This window comes from Euprymna scolopes, chromosome 2 (assembly GCF_053919585.1).
Source record: "Euprymna scolopes isolate OS-2025 chromosome 2, ASM5391958v1, whole genome shotgun sequence".
Lineage (NCBI taxonomy): Eukaryota > Metazoa > Mollusca > Cephalopoda > Sepiida > Sepiolidae > Euprymna > Euprymna scolopes.
The window spans coordinates 165,903,808-165,919,968 of record NC_136483.1 but is presented as its reverse complement, the minus strand read 5'-3'; the positions used below and the strand labels follow the sequence as shown (position 1 = coordinate 165,919,968).

General features: G+C 33.9%; 1 protein-coding gene across 1 annotated transcript in view; it reads left to right on the top strand.

Annotated features, from left to right (window-relative positions):
- LOC145298611 (uncharacterized) overlaps positions 1-16,161 on the top strand; it is a 114,885-nt gene that overhangs the window by 35,748 nt on the left and 62,976 nt on the right. Inside the window, exons 9-10 of the mRNA XM_080144332.1 lie at positions 1,964-2,093; positions 11,506-11,592. Coding sequence (XP_080000458.1) covers positions 1,964-2,093; positions 11,506-11,592 — 217 coding nt within the window. The remainder of the gene's footprint in view (positions 1-1,963; positions 2,094-11,505; positions 11,593-16,161) is intronic.

Sequence of the window (16,161 nt, the reverse complement as noted above, 5' to 3'; positions counted from 1 at the left end):
CTACCTTAGAGCCCAGAGCCTCATCTGTGTCTCTCAGATTCACAGAAACCCAATTGATCTCCTTTGCTCATCCTGCGTGAATGTATATTTATATATAGTGTCATTTGTAGTAGAGCATATAACCAACCTACTTGAAAATCCGTTTTATCATTGGATAAAAATACTTGTTGATCAGAATGCCAATCTTCTGAGATGATTATTAATTTTGTAAAGTTTCAAGTATCTTAGAATCACAGCATGGAATCATATCGTTAAGAAGACATTATTTCAAAGAGCCATATGATTTCTTGAGTGGTGCCTCTTCTCTTATTCCTATTGTAGGCCTATTATTTGTAGCATGCATTTATGTACCCGACTAAACATGCAGCATTTTGCATGTTTACATTATTACCCCAAATCATAAACATTTAATAAAGTGCTTTCAGAGGATTGGAGCACCTTCACTATACTCTGTAATATTACTACTAGTATTGAAAATAATCTATATCTATAGAAAACTTCATGTCTGTATCTGTGTTTGTGTGATGTTTGTATATTCACTATATTTATATTTTTTATTTTGACATTGCAACGTTTTCTCAACCAAATGACAGTGACATCTAACTGAACCACAAAACAACACACCAGTCTGCTTAAATTCCTAACTCTATCCCAATAACTCCAACCAAACCAAACCAAACACTCTATAAGCTTAAGGCTTATCTATCTGAGACCTACATAAATGCGACTGATCTCCTCTACCCATCTTGTTGGAATATATATATATATATAGATAATGGTGTTGTTTGGAATAGACCACACAGACAGCTACTTGAAAATCATGGACTGTTTTATCATTGGGCATGAAACTTTACTGACCAGGTTACTTACTTTCTGAAATAATCATAACTTTTGTAAAATCTCAAGTGCCTCAGAATCACAGCATGGAAGCTTGTATTCAAGAAAATATTATTTCAAAAAGCCCAGCCAGACTTTTAAGTGGGCTCTCTTCTCTTAGTTAAATATTTCTCAAATTGCAAACCTGCATTTAGTAACATGCATCCATGCAACCACTAAATATGCAGCTTTGTACATGTTTACATTGCCACCAAAAATCAAAAACAGTTAATAAAGTGCTCTCATACGATTGTAGGAGTATATGAAATTAAGCATGATGCACCTTAGCCATACTGTGTAATGTCACTATTACTACTGATAATAATCTATCTATAGAAAACTTAATGTCTGTCTGTTTCTGTGTGTATATTCTCTATAGAAAGAACAGTTAGAGAATCTACATAAAATTAAAATGTATCCTCATATAAAATTTATCTGAGAAGCTAGTGGAAGTCCACAAGTATCTGTACTGATAAAATACTAAGTAAAATTCAGTTCTAGAGTTTGGAGGTTCAATCCTGAGTGTGGGCAATACTAAGAATACAATTGTAAATTACTTTAGACTTCTACCTAGTCATGGCTGATGGATTGAGAGCATGCTACCCCCACCATATATTAAATAAAGGGTTTAATTTGAAATTCTCTACAGTTTTCTAAGTTTGACAGAAAGATCCCCAAGTTTGATGAGAGACACTTGAAGAAGGTTGGAGGTTACATTGGCTGAAATATTGTAAGAATAACACTGAGAGCAGTAGTTCAGATATTCTAAATAATACAAAATATGTTACAAATTATCAATTCTCTGTCCAGAAACCTAAGACAATGGACGTATTCCTGAATTTCCAAGTGAACCTCTAAAAAAGATATGAGAACATAACCCTAACCCTCTGAAAACTTCAAATATATCCTATTTTGCTATGAAATTTCAATCATATGTATTACTTTTTCTGGAGAAGGCTATGGAAGTGGCCCCAACTCTTTAAATGTCCTACTAACCTAAAGGAACTATTAAAACTTCAAATGTATCCTATTTTGCTCAAATTATGGATGAAATTTTCTGATCTGAACTCTTCATTTTTAATTGCAGTATTTGGAGCTTGGTGACTGGAGAGAGTTTTCCTCTGATGAGTATTCCGGAACGTTTAGGAACGTTTGTCTTGCAGAATTCCATGCAACTCTCTGGCTTATTCACAAAGAAAAACATCTTTATCTGTCAGGTGAGTAGGATTAAAATCAACTCTCCCACCCCATTTTTTTTCGTTCCCACCTAGAATTCAGTCACATTTTAGAGCTCATTCTGCTTGCTTTCGGGCCTCCAACAAGCCCGAAAACAGTGGGCAATCTACCATCTTGAGAGGGTCGGGAGGGTCCTACTAACATTTGTTGTTTATTTTTTGGATTTTTTTTCTCCTACTCCGCACCAATTAAATAACATTCGAAGGATATTTATTATAAAATTTTATTTTTACCCAGGATATTATATATATATATATATATATATATATATATATATATTTATGAAAGCCAAAACAACAAGGAAAAAAGATTGCATCATATTTAGCATTTTTTCAAATGTTACACATTGTTTCAACATCAACTAGACAATTGTAAACATTATAGTGCTCAAAAATCTTCAAGGTTGGCATCTCATCAGATTTATTGAAAGAAAGAAATACAAGGTTAATATGCATCTGAACATGTTTTCATCCTGTTATTAATGGTACCAAGCAGTGGGACCATCCTCATGTTATCAATTTACTTGGCTTAATTTTATTGATATATGTACTTTGCCACTGGCTAATAGATTTTAATATATTAAACCTTGGGGAAAAATTTTCTGATAATATATATATACGTTGTATTTTTTATTACCGTATCTTTCTGTTAAGTTACATTACTGTTTCAGCTACCTGGCCGTTTTTTGGCTGTCTGTAGCTTCCTTAGACTTTTACAGAAATGTTCGTTATGATGGGATGAAAGAGTGAATGATGTCAGGGGAGGGGTGCGAGAAGAGCAGAAAAATAATAATTTAAAAAATAAAGCGCATATTTGCTCTACAACAGTATTGAGCACTTTCTTCAGGTTTTTATCAATTACCATTTCTACTAAATATATATATATATATATATATATATATATACAGTCCTGGTCAAAATCATAAGACCACTTACAAAAGTAAGCATTTACGCATATTATCAAATTTTTAATCAAACAAATGGTTGAAACCATTGCCAAAAAGGAAAATATGATGGAAAAAAATTAAATCTGTTTCATTCGAAACCTTAACCCTGATCTAATAATTATTTTTTAAAAAACAAACATTTTCACCTGGTCAAAATGATAAGACCACTGATAATTTATCTAACAAAAGGCAATTATAAATTACTAAAAAGGGTCTCAGTATTTAGTATAGCCTCCATTATTATGAATTACTTCAAAAATTCTCTTTGGCATGCTTGCAACTAAGTTTTTTATCAGTTGTGAAGGAATTTTATCCCATGTACTGAAAACTGAATCAGAAAGTTCCTTTATCGAATCATACTGGGTTTCATCTTTGAACACTTCTTTTGCCATCCATTCCCAAAGATTTTCAATGGGATTGAGATCCGGAGAACATGCTGGATGATCTAACAATTCTATATTATTTGAAGAAAAGTATTCTCGTGCTTGTCGAGAAGTGTATCACAGCATTGTCTTGCTAGAAAATTCAATTTCTTCCACACAGACGTGGACCTTCAGTCCTGATAGAAGCATTTTCAAGCATTGAAATGTATTTCAATGATGTTTGCCGGCCTTTCACTACTTGCAACTTTCGGGTCCCAGCTGACGAGAAAGCACCCCAGATCATTAAAGACCCTCCTCCTCCACTATGCCGAATTGAAAAAGTCTCTTTGGGCAAATTTTTATCATGCCAATAGTGTTGAAATCCATCTGGACCATCTAGATTAAACTTTTTCTCATCGGAGAAAATTACATTTTCCCACTTCTCTTCATCCCAAGTCTGGTATTTGGCAGCATATTTAAGTCGGTTAGTTTTGTGCTGTTCAAGAAGACGTGGTTTCTGCAGTCGCTTTAAATGGTAGAAACCCTTCATTTTCAGATGCCTTTTGATGGTTTTAGGACTACATCCTGCTGCTGTTTGGCTTTTCAATCGACTTGAGCTCATACTGGAGTTTTTTTTTAAACTTCTTCTGATATGGCGATCCAGTGATGGAGTTATTTTTTTTGGTCGACCTGGACTCTTTTTGTGCCCTTATTGATCTGGATTTCTTAAAAAATTTGTGATGACCGTTTTGCTACGATTCACTTCGTTTGCAATGGATCTATGGGAGAGTCCACCCCTATTAATCTCAAAGATCCTTCCACTCTCAAACTCTGATAATGATTTCCCTTTTGCCATTTATAATTTCGTAAGATGTTTTTTATCCCCTAACAAGTTGCTTTTAGTAACATAGAAAGCTTTTTGTATTCATTTTTTCAAAACTAGCCGATTTTTTTAAAGTGGTCTTATCATTTTGACCAGGTGAAAATGTTTGTTTTTTAAAAAATAATTAGATCAGGGCTAAGATTTCGAACGAAACATTTCATTTTTTTCCATCATATTTTCCTTTTTGGCAATGGTTTCAACCATTTGTTTGATTAAAAATTCGATATTATGCGTAAACGCTTACTTTCTTAAGTGGTCTTATGATTTTGACCAGGACTGTATATATATATTATTATTTATCTATATATCTGTGAAAGTATGTGTGTGTGTGTGTGTGTGTATTCTGTGTGTGTACATTTCCCTACCAAATAACCCTGTCAATTTTCAGTCTACAGACTCGAGATTTGACATAAGAGGTATTGAGATTTGGGAAATCCTGTTTAATCGGGTTTCGGACAGAAATTTGGCTGTCAAGGGGTCAAAGTTCAAAAGATTTGACCTTTGCGGTGTCTAGCAAACTACTCAGCCAATTTTGGATCTAAACATTTAAAATTTATACATAACAAGTATTCAGACATGTGGCAAGCATTTTAATCAGTTTTGGGGCGAAAATTTGACTGCTAAAAGATCAAAGTTGAAAAAGTTGACCTTAGCAAATGCTACCAAATTTCTCTGCCAATTTTGGGTCTAAAAACTTGAAATTTTAGATGTAGGTAACTTGGACATGGGTGAAACTTTTTATTTAATTTGAGACCAAAATAATAAATGTTAAGAGGTCAAAATTGGTGTCAAAGTTATAAAAAATTTACCACTGCGATCTCTATGAAATTACTCAGACAATTTTTGGTCTAAACATTTGAAATCTCACATAAAATGTATTCACACGTAGGGCAAGTTATGAACAGTACATAAGGCCCGAGCAAAGCCGGGCTGAACTGCTAGTTTATTAAAAAGAACAAAAAAAAACATTTGATTCGGAGATCTTTAGTGGGACGTCCCTCCCACCCCACCTGGTGAGTTTATGATATTATGGCATATGTGAACTCTAGCTAGGATTAGCATAGACTATCCAAGGTACAGTGACGAGGATGATCAAATGATCGAAGACCCTCTGTCCCCAATTTTTGAGTGGCCTTGTGCCTAATTTTTTGTTTTTCTGTTTTGCTTTTTGTAACACTTCATGTAAATAAAAAATATCTAACTTAAAATCATATTTTATAATTATGAGGGTGCTTGTGTAGATTGGCGATCTTTTAAATGCATTTCAGGTGAAAACATTATGTACTGACATGTTATGTTGAAATTAGCATAAATTCCAAATATTATGAAAAATGATCCAGTAAAAGTGTGCTAGATGTACTTTTTAACAAGACTTCCATCCATAATTACATTCTGTTTAAAGATGGCGGACCTTTAATTTAAATCAAGGGAGATAAGTCAGTTTGTCATACAAGATTGCTTGCACAACTCTTCTACACTAAGACATATGATAAAACTCAATAGTTCAATAAATTCTATTTTTAATTGGAATCATTTTTCAATTAAATAATTTTTCGTAATTTTTGGAATTTATACCAATTTTAACATGGCATGTAAGTACGTAATAATGTGTAATGTTTTCACCTGAAATGTGTTGGTTTAAAAGATCACCACTCTACGTAAGCACCCTTTGTAATAAATCACTTTGGTTTTTGTGTTGTGTTGTGGTGGTACCAATAAGGGGTCTGTTGTGTAATGTGTACCATAGTACAATATGTGAAATGTGTACTTGGGACGAAGGGTTCATCCTGATGTGTATACGTGTCACTAAATGTCTATTGGTGGTTCTTCACTATATGACCCCAAGTTGTGTTGTTGCTGCCTATTTATGTTCCAATGCTATGATCGTCTAAATGTTCATATGTGGGTGTGTCATACATGTATTTTGGATATACTTTAATTTCATGCGTCGTTGATCTTGTCCTCCTGGAATTCGTCTTGTTCTTGAAGGGAAGGCTGGAACCTGTTTAAACGAATATTCATTCACTTCCAAGAACGCTGGTTTGTTTTATATAGTTTTTATTCACTTTCCAGGTGTCCATCGCAGAAGAATGGAAAGTGAATATCTCTGCTTAAATGGTTAATTCTAGGTTTCTATTTTGACATATGTCAGCTCCCTCCCCCAGTGAAGGTGGGGGGGACCTGTTAAACCGTCTGCTTTGCTCAACATCCAAATTCCAACTCCAATTATTCTTCTCAGCTAACTAGAACCACGTAACATACACGTACCCCATCAGCTGATCAGATACTTCCAGTAAACTTGTCTATGACATGATTTTATTATATTTTGACAGATTTATCAGCATTCTTCATATTCATCTCTTGTTTATCTCTCCACTTAGATAGCTAGATTGAGATGGATAGATCCAAAAATAGATGGATAACCAGATCAAGAGATATGTCGATATTACACATAGATAAATAGATAGATCGACAGACAGAAAAATAACTAATAAATACTTATGTTCGACCTGCTACATAATACTTGTCAGATTATCAAAGTTAAGCAACATTAACCTGGTCAGTATTTAGATGGGTGATTACTTTAGAATGCTTGATACTGTATTTGAAACATGATCCTAGTGCCTTACAAGCTATCAATCTGAGACAACAACGAACAGTCTTTGGTGATGATAAATTAATTTCAGATTTCAGCAATGAATCAAAAGTCTTTCTTACCAAAATGGTGGCAATATTGTCTGCATATGAACATGCTTAAATTGTTTTTTTTTTAAATGGAAATCGCTCCAGACAAGGCATAAAACCGCTTGATGTAAGGAGCTTAAAAAATATATTACTTCAAGTTAAAAAAAAAAAAAAATAGCAAATATTAAATGTTAGATGGATAGATTCTGACTCAGAAAACAGCAATTCTTCACCCTTTGTCAGAAAAATCACTCTTGAATGTGAGGACTAAAGGACAAAATAAGGGAAGTGAGAGTTACAAGGTTGGTTAAAGTAAACCCAAGGTCGATTTTCTACTCTCCTTTAAATCTTATATATTAAGCAGGTTAGCTTAAGGCTCTGGGACATGTACATTGACGTCGCATGTAAGAAATAGGAAACATTCTTTCAGTATGTAACCTCAACAAAGCCAAGCAGAAAATGATAGATCTCTAACCCTAACTATGGATGTGTGTTCATGTAAAGATAACATGTCAAACATAAATCTAGAATCGCTCAATATTGCAAAATTCTGAGCTAAATCTAACTCTCTACTTTCTATGTGTAACTAAAACTCACTTCCTTTTCTGATGTCACTCTCTACATAGCATCCAAACATATCACATGTTTTAATTATTTAATTGGAATTCATTATTGAGATGAATATTATTAATTTATTTATTGCGGACTATTATTCTCATCTTTCTTAGTTGTTTCACAACGTTTCGGCCAACTATTCCTCTGGCCTTTGTCAGGTGGTAACCGCGACAGGATAGGAACTCTGAATCTCCTAACTGCATGCTCAGCAAATGCTGTCATCCATAGTTGTTGTCATCTCACCACGTTTTGTCCAAGTAAACCTCCGGCCGGCTTTGGATAGGATTGAAACCGCTATCTTCAGACAATTCTCACCTGGAACCGTAGAGATTCAACGTCTCTATCAACTGTGCCACGAAGGCCAGAGGAATAGTTGGCCAAAACGTCATGAAACAACTAAGAAAAGATGAAGATAATAGTTTGCAATAAATAAAATTAATATCACATGTTGTTTTTCTAAAAAGGGTTTTGTTCATCCATTTTCTTTGTCCTAAATTCCTAAAACTGCCCGATCCATTCTTAGTGACAAACATAACTATTAAAATAACATTTCATCCATCAAGTTACATTCCTGAAAACTTTAATGTCAATATTTTTATGTTTCTCAAACATAACTTTTCATATAAATAACATTTTTCTATCTAAACAACAATAGCCATCATAATTAACTATCAGCAAGACTAACCGGTATTTTCCAGGAAGCTAATAACATAACAGCACGTCAGATCTCAGTGTTATAAGATGCAATTAAAGGAATGGTTAGAATCTTTAAAAAGATCTCTCTGTTGGAATGTATGGAATAATAAGTAAATGTCTGGCATCTGGCAGGATGTCCCATCCCTAGCTAGAACAAAATTATAAGAAAATTGAAAAAAAAAAAAAAATGCCCAGATTATAATGTTTCTGGTGCATTATACTTTTGACTGATTTGCCTCCCCACAAGGGCAGAGTTAGCCACAAGCTTGTTTTTTTTTTATGTAGGGAAACTACTACCTAAAAAGTAGCCCTCTCTGTATTGGGACAAAAATTAAAATTGCCTCAATACTGACCAAAAGCAGAAAAAAGACAATACATAATATCAGAACAAATACTACACTTTGCTCCCAGCCAAAAGGCCAAGTAGTAAAGAGCCATTGCATCTGCAAAATCAGTAAATGTCTTTTCTTTGTTAACTTGTTTATATTGCGGTCACCATGTTATCTTTCTTTATGCACCATCCTGCAATGTTTTTTTTTTTTTTTTTACTCACGTTCACCCCTAACAAAGCATATCGCTACTTGGATGTAAGGGCTGCTATTTGGGACCATACCTAGGAAAGGTTAACAAGATATTAGTTTATATTACATTTAAACTTCTGCATATCAGTACAGTCAGAGAAGCAGGTAGCAGGAAAGGAATTCCAAAGTCTAGCTGTTCGAGGAAAGAAACTATTAGAGTAGAAAGCTTTCTAGCATTTAGGGACCTCAACAGTGAAAGGGTGTGATTTTGTTGCTAAGCAAGTTTGTTGGGGATATATACGGTTGAGAAAGCACAAGTGCAACGAGTTCATCATAGCACATTCTATTAAAATATTTGTGAAACAGGTACAGAGATGCAACATTGTGGTGATGGGACAGGGGTTGGGGCTTAGTTAACAAATTAGGACCTATTGGATCGAAAACTCTTTTTTGGGCCCAAGAGGGAGAGGTTAGTGATAAGATGCATCAGCCCAGAAGTGGCAACAATACTCCATGCTTGGGTGAATGGTGGCCTTAGGTACAGGATATTCTCAGGTGTGAATAGTCTTCTAGCACGACAAAGGAAACCTACCTTCTTTGCAGCAGCTTTTGCAATGTCCTCAATGTATTTGTTCCAGTTATATTAATCTATCTCTTTCTATATAAGAAGAGACATTGCCAGCCTGTCTCTGCTTTATTGTTATTTTCATGGCAAGTGCCCATCTGAGTTCCAATTTATGGTTCCCCCTTGCCAAACTTTCACAGGAAGCACTTGTCCAGCTGAAAGCACTATCAATAATTTCCCCCACTCTTTATCTGTGCCTAAACCTAAACGGAGATTATATAAACAAAGCTTCTTTCTGAGAACTGCATGCCTGTGGAACTCTGTTCCATTTGCTGCTTTCTAGCTGGCTACAGTTTGGTCGTCTTCAAGTCCAACGTAAATAAATTCTTGATGAGCCATCCCCTTAAGTAATACAATTTACCAAATTCCCACTACTAACGATTACTACTACATTGTCCCATTGACTACTGTACACTCATTAACCCTTATCCTTGAGTGGCCTTTGGGCCTTGATAAGTGGTGACTCCTATATTAAAAAAAATAAAGTTAGATACATACACATATATCACCTTTTGAAGCTGGTCATAAAATTAAAAATACCAGAAATATATTAGAACAACATGGGGTGTGCTCATATACATCTAAATGGATAAACAATCCAATGCTTTAACAGCTAAGCCTCAAGAAAATTAGTTCTTAATAGCAGGTGCAGTTCACAGGGGGAGGCCAAAGAAAACATGAGAGAAAGTGATACTGGAGGACTGTAGAAAAAAGGATAAATAGAGATCTGGCTGGAGGTTAAAGTTAGTGCTGCAATATTTTTTGATATTTAATGGGGGTAGATATTTATCTGCTGTCCACCGCAGCAAAATGTAGCACAAGGCCGGAAGGTGGAGAGTAGGCAAGCTCCCCTAAAGGAGGAGCACTCTTGCCTCAACAAAGATTGCCTTGGCTCCCCTGTCAGCATTCTCCGGTAGGGGCGCCTCAGGCGGCAAGCCATAAACTTGCCCCACCCGAAAGCCAGGTGGCAAGGCCTGGGAGGGTGGACCTCCTACGTGATACCCAAATGGTGTACCTCAGTCCGACAGGTGCTGCGCCGGTTCTTGGCCCCTCCCCTGCCGAACTAAGTGTAAAGAATTAATCCTTGACAAGTACTCTACCCTGTCTACCTGAAGCCGCTAGGAGACACATCCCATCATACAGAGTATAAAATGGGAGTATGCTCCCTCAAAGTTGGGAGATTCTATTTATAAATGCTACTGATAGGAGCTGACGAATCAAATTAATTCATGTCCTGCTATCAACCAATCAGAAACCAGCATTGCTCCATAAAAATACAATCTTTTTAGCATTCCAGCACATAATTTTTTTGTGTCAACACGAGAAGGCCTTTTGGTCTTTGGCTGCAAAATTATAAAGTCCAGAACCTGTACAGAACAGCTGCCCACCGAGAACTTTTCATCTCCAGAACTTGTATAGAATAACTACCCATTGGAAACTCTTCTGAAATTAAACATGGCTTCCAATTCAAGAGTTAGTTTAAATATCAATTGTTTATAGCTATTCACAACTTAACAGTGTGTAAAGTACAAGAATTTGTTTACATTGGATTTGAAAACGACCATGTTGTAGTCAGCTGATAAGCAACTCCTCAACACTGTATTCCACAAATGGACACTTCTAGGAAAGAAACATAACTCATGGATGTTTTGTTTAGTGAGAGAGAGAGAGAGAGAGAGAGGCTATTGGCAGTGGTTGTAGCAATGTTACTAATATTTGATGCTATTGTTGTGATCATAATCATCATCATCAGTTTAACATCTATTTTACATGTTGACACGTGTTGGACAACTCTTAGATTAGTTTGAAAATAAAATTCTATCTCTAGCCAGGTCTATAATTATCTCTTTTTCTAAAACCAATAGAAGATATCAATAAACATGATTACTTTTTAAAGTATAGCCTCAGTTGATCACATACAAAAAGAATTTCGGTTTGAACAACTTTCTAAATTGTTTTGACATATCTTTTAAAAAAATCAACAAAAAAAACAATGAACTTTAAGCCTTTCCATTTCATTTAGTTCTTTTGTTTTTTTTTAATTTCTTTGTAATCAACAGAAAAAAGCTGAAGAATATAAAACAGATTGTTTACCTTTGGGAAATCAATATCGGACAGAAGCATTGAATGTGGCGGCCTTGGATCAGGTACTCTGCTTATTTCTCCTCAATCCTTATTGCTGTTTTTTTTTTGTTTTGTTTTTTTTCTCAACTTGAAAAAAAATTGGTTCTTGTCCTGAATTCTTCCTTATATTAAAAAGCAAAAATAAAGAAAAATCTGTATTTATGTAAGTACCCATGATTAAATGAAAATATATTACAAAAATTATTCAAATTAAGTAGTTTTACTTTTAAATAAAAAAAAAATCATATTATGAGTATCCAAAGATTGACTACCATTTAAAAAAAAAAAAAATCTTAAAAAACAAGCGAAATAATTCAACAATGATTCATACTAAATTTTTGTTGTAAGGCTTACAAATTCCCATTAATGCTTAAAAATAATTTTCTTTATAAAAATAAAATTACTTGATCACTTTATGTGATTTTTGGAATATGATATTTTGTTTCATGATGGGTACGTACATCATACAGATTTTACTTCTTTTTTTTTTTTTTTTTAATATGGTGGAATTCTGGACAATGAGTAAATTTTTTAACACATTTTCATACTTAACAAATGGTTAGTACATCTTTGACATAAATATTTTTGCCGAACCCGACAATCAGTTAAACGCTATCACCTTAGCGTTAGAGATCCGCATTGTTATTGCAGATATTCATGAAAGAAAATCTTTCTAAAGTGACAGGAAGTATATTGAGGAAAGATAAATCTCTCCAGACAAGGAGTGAAGCCATGTGATGTAAGGAACAGGAATGAAAAATGATTATCATACCTATTGTTTTTAGGGCACATCTGCACTATTGGGACAAGATTTTGTAGTCGATAAATGGAGTTTTCAGATAAAAAAACAATGGTTTCAACTGATTTTTTTGTCAATTCTAATAAGTTCTAATAGTAGCTTCCAAATTATGCAGTCGAAATTACCTGAATATTACTGAATTATTAAAAAAAACGACTTTAATCATGGTAGCAGGTGAAATTGCAGCCATCTTGTTTAAATCGAAATGGTAAACTACCTCCCTGTTGAACTCTCCTGTGTCTTACGATCGTTTCATCAAATTGTATTGTTTATTTTCTTTAATAAATAATTTTCTATCTTATCGATTTTTGTAATTTTTGGATATAATCATCTTAAAAATACAAGGAATACGTAGATACCATTGTTTTCATGTGAAATTCAGTATTACGATTTCCAAAATTTTGTCCCAATAGTGTAGAAGCGCCAACTTTAGTCTTGAAAATACCATGGTTGTATGGAAGAGAAAAACAGTGAAAGAAACTACTGGAATAAGAAACTGTATTACAACGAGGTATCAAAACAGCAAATTAGAGACCACTCGACCAATGAATCAAGTGAGCTGGAGTAAAGGAAGCAGGAAATTGATCAGACAATTCTGAAGAACACGTGTCATTATAATATTTATAAAAAAAACTGAGACTAGCAACATCACATCTGTGAGCGAGAAAGGTTTCAGAGAAGAAAAAAGGGTGGAGGCCTATCTAATCACAGATAGGTTTTTCCACCTTATCAGCGACCCTCAAATGGAACAGAGATTCACCAGCCGAGGCATGACAAAGACAGGAGATGGTTACTGACCAACGCTATCGGTAGGAAGAAAACAGCAGGAAAAGTGTTACTTGTAGTTCTTGGAAAGAATTTACTGGAATAAGAATCTGTCTTACAATGTGGTATTAAAACAATGAATTGATGGTGACCACTAGACCAACAAGCAAAACAAGCTGGAACGAAGGAAGCAGGTAATAGATCAGACAATTCTGAAGGACACATTATAATAACATTTATAAAAAAGACTGAGACTAGCAACTTTCCATCTGCAAAAAAGAAAGGTTGCGAAGAAAAAGAAAAAAGGTGGGGTCAATAAAATTACAGATACGTTTCTGCACCTTATCAAGAACCCTCAAGCGGGTCAGAGATTCACCCACCCAGACATGACAACAGTACTCCATACGTGGTCTGATAGTAGATTTTTAGAAATAGAAAATAGCCTCAGTTATGAGAAAGCATTTAAAGCAATAGTGTTACAAGGAAAGGCTGTCCCCTTTCCTTGTAAATAAGAAGAACGTTAGATAAGTGAAAATGAGATTAGGATAAGACGAGACTCGAACCTTGTAAGCAAAGTTAAGAAATGGAATGTTAAAATTTAGTCTTTTGATAAATTCTATTAGAAATAGTTGGATATTGTTTATATCGTAAAAAGAATTGATTGTTCATTCTGTTTGGAATTGGAATGTTAAAAAGGTCAGCCAAAACGAATGAACAATACAAATTAAAAATATATTGTTAAAAAATAGGTTAGAGTCATATTTTGAGAGTTCTTTTGTTGTCAAAAGCGTGTGCATAGCGACGTGAATTGGTCATGTTTGGAAAACACACTTCTGACGTCATAACGAAGGGGGATTCTGAATATAGGAGCTAGAGTTAGTCAGTCAGTGAGTCAGTCTAACATTACAAGTTGATTTTTTTCTTTTTAGATAATTGTTATTTTATCAACTTGCATGAAAAGAGCTATGTAAAGATGCTTAAAACCGTTTGAATTATGCAAATGCCATCAGTAGTTCAAAAGTTATGAGAATTTTAAGTGCCAAAATTTATGCATTTCCGTGGACATTTTTCTTTAGAAAAAGTGGGCTAAATTACGGACCTCAACATTTCAAGAAATTCGGTAATTTCGCCACCATTTATTTTTTAAGCTATTGTCATGAAACTTGGCACTCTTATGTATAATTGTGTGCTCTTTCTGAATATGCAGTCAAATTTGATGTATCTCTTTACCATAAGCCATGAATTATAAATTCAGATGTACAAATTTCAATTTTTTTTTTTAAACTGCCACATGGTATCATACAGTGTGTGTCTATTCATGAACAAAACTTATTATAGTGGTATTTAAATATAGCTTTATTGAGAGCAGGCATTTTCCTGCCACCTCACCAAAGGAGAGCTTAATCTGGGTGTAACCATTGTATGCCTAAAGAGCATTCATGACCGGTATTTACTACTCCCCTCAAAGAAAAAAAAGATTGAATAGATATGACTTAATCTCAGAAATAAATCAAAGAAAATTTTTCATATAGATTTTGATTTCTGTAAAAGATGGAAATTCCCATAGTCGACCAGAACTTATGCATTTTGGGACCAGTCCAATTTTCAATTTTGTAAATCCTCTCTATCTGGCCCAAAATATACCCCTATTTTCTGAGATGCAACCGTAAATCGTACTCTGCATGAATCCTCGATGTAGCTTTCACAGTACCAGGATACCAGGAATCCTGATAAGCAACAACTATATATTCATCAGTTGATGGTAATTTTTGTCATTTCTATTCTGTTGTTTTACTGAAAATTCAATTATGAAAACAAAGAAATAAAACAGTAAATTTTTACTTTGTTTCCACTTTAATATTTACTTCTATAGGTTTTAGGGTATGCTGAAAACAAATATTGCATTTAAATTTTTTGCAAATAAGTAGTTTTCCAGATATTAAGCAATGTCATTTCTTATGTTATCACTGGTGGCCATCTTGGTACACACGAGCGTAACCCCAAGAAACTATGCGCAAACACACGTACCAAGATGGCCACATGCAATAACATAAGAAATACATTGCTTAATATCGCAAAAGCTACTTATTTGCGAAAATTTAAATATGATATTCGTTTTCAACATACCTGAAAACCTTAAAAGATAGTCATTTTAAAGAAAAATGTTAAGGTGGAAACAAGGTAAAAATTTACAAATTGCATCACAATGAAATTCTTTATCGAATCGCCTAATTATTATTATTATTTAGATATCCTCAGTTAAAAAAAAAACTGGTTTGTTTTACAGATTTGAAAAAATGGTCTTCACAATGAGTTAAAAATAAAGTCAAGTTTCATGATATATTTTATTTAATTGTTAGGTGAAAGTACAGAATAGTTAACAAAACACCCTTTTCCATGTTAAGAATGGGTTTCTAAATAATGTTATTATTTCAGCATGGTAGCATAAGTGCACAAGTACCTTTCATTTGTTATATATTTGTTTTTTTTTGGGGGGGGTACCACTAAAAAACAAACGCATGTACTTAGTACATTTTGTTGTTTTTTTAACGCTTTTAGTACATGTGTACTACAATCGTTAAAAACAACAAAATGGTATTGTTTGGAAACCAAATTTGAAAAACTTGATAATTTTTTTAAATTGACAAACCCAGAATAAAAAATGAAACTTTTTCTGCTTTCGTTTTGAAAGCAGAAAAAACAGTTTTCTATTTTTAAGAGAATACAAACTCGTTAATTCCCTGACAGCGATGGTTAGCGCATAGCTAAACCATCACTGTCATCGTTTCTCTTTAATAAATGATTTGAATTTCTATAAAAGAAATTTCCACACAATTAATAATTATCAAATATTTACATATTGTACATAAAAATAATTCTGAAACTATTATCTATATGAAAATGGATGATATATACTGATTTATCTTAGCAATTTTGAAATATTCTTCGTCAACTTTGCTCTGTCATAACTTTGCCTCCTGTGGTCGTAAAAATAAAAATCAAACAATAGCCTGTAAAATTTCAGCCA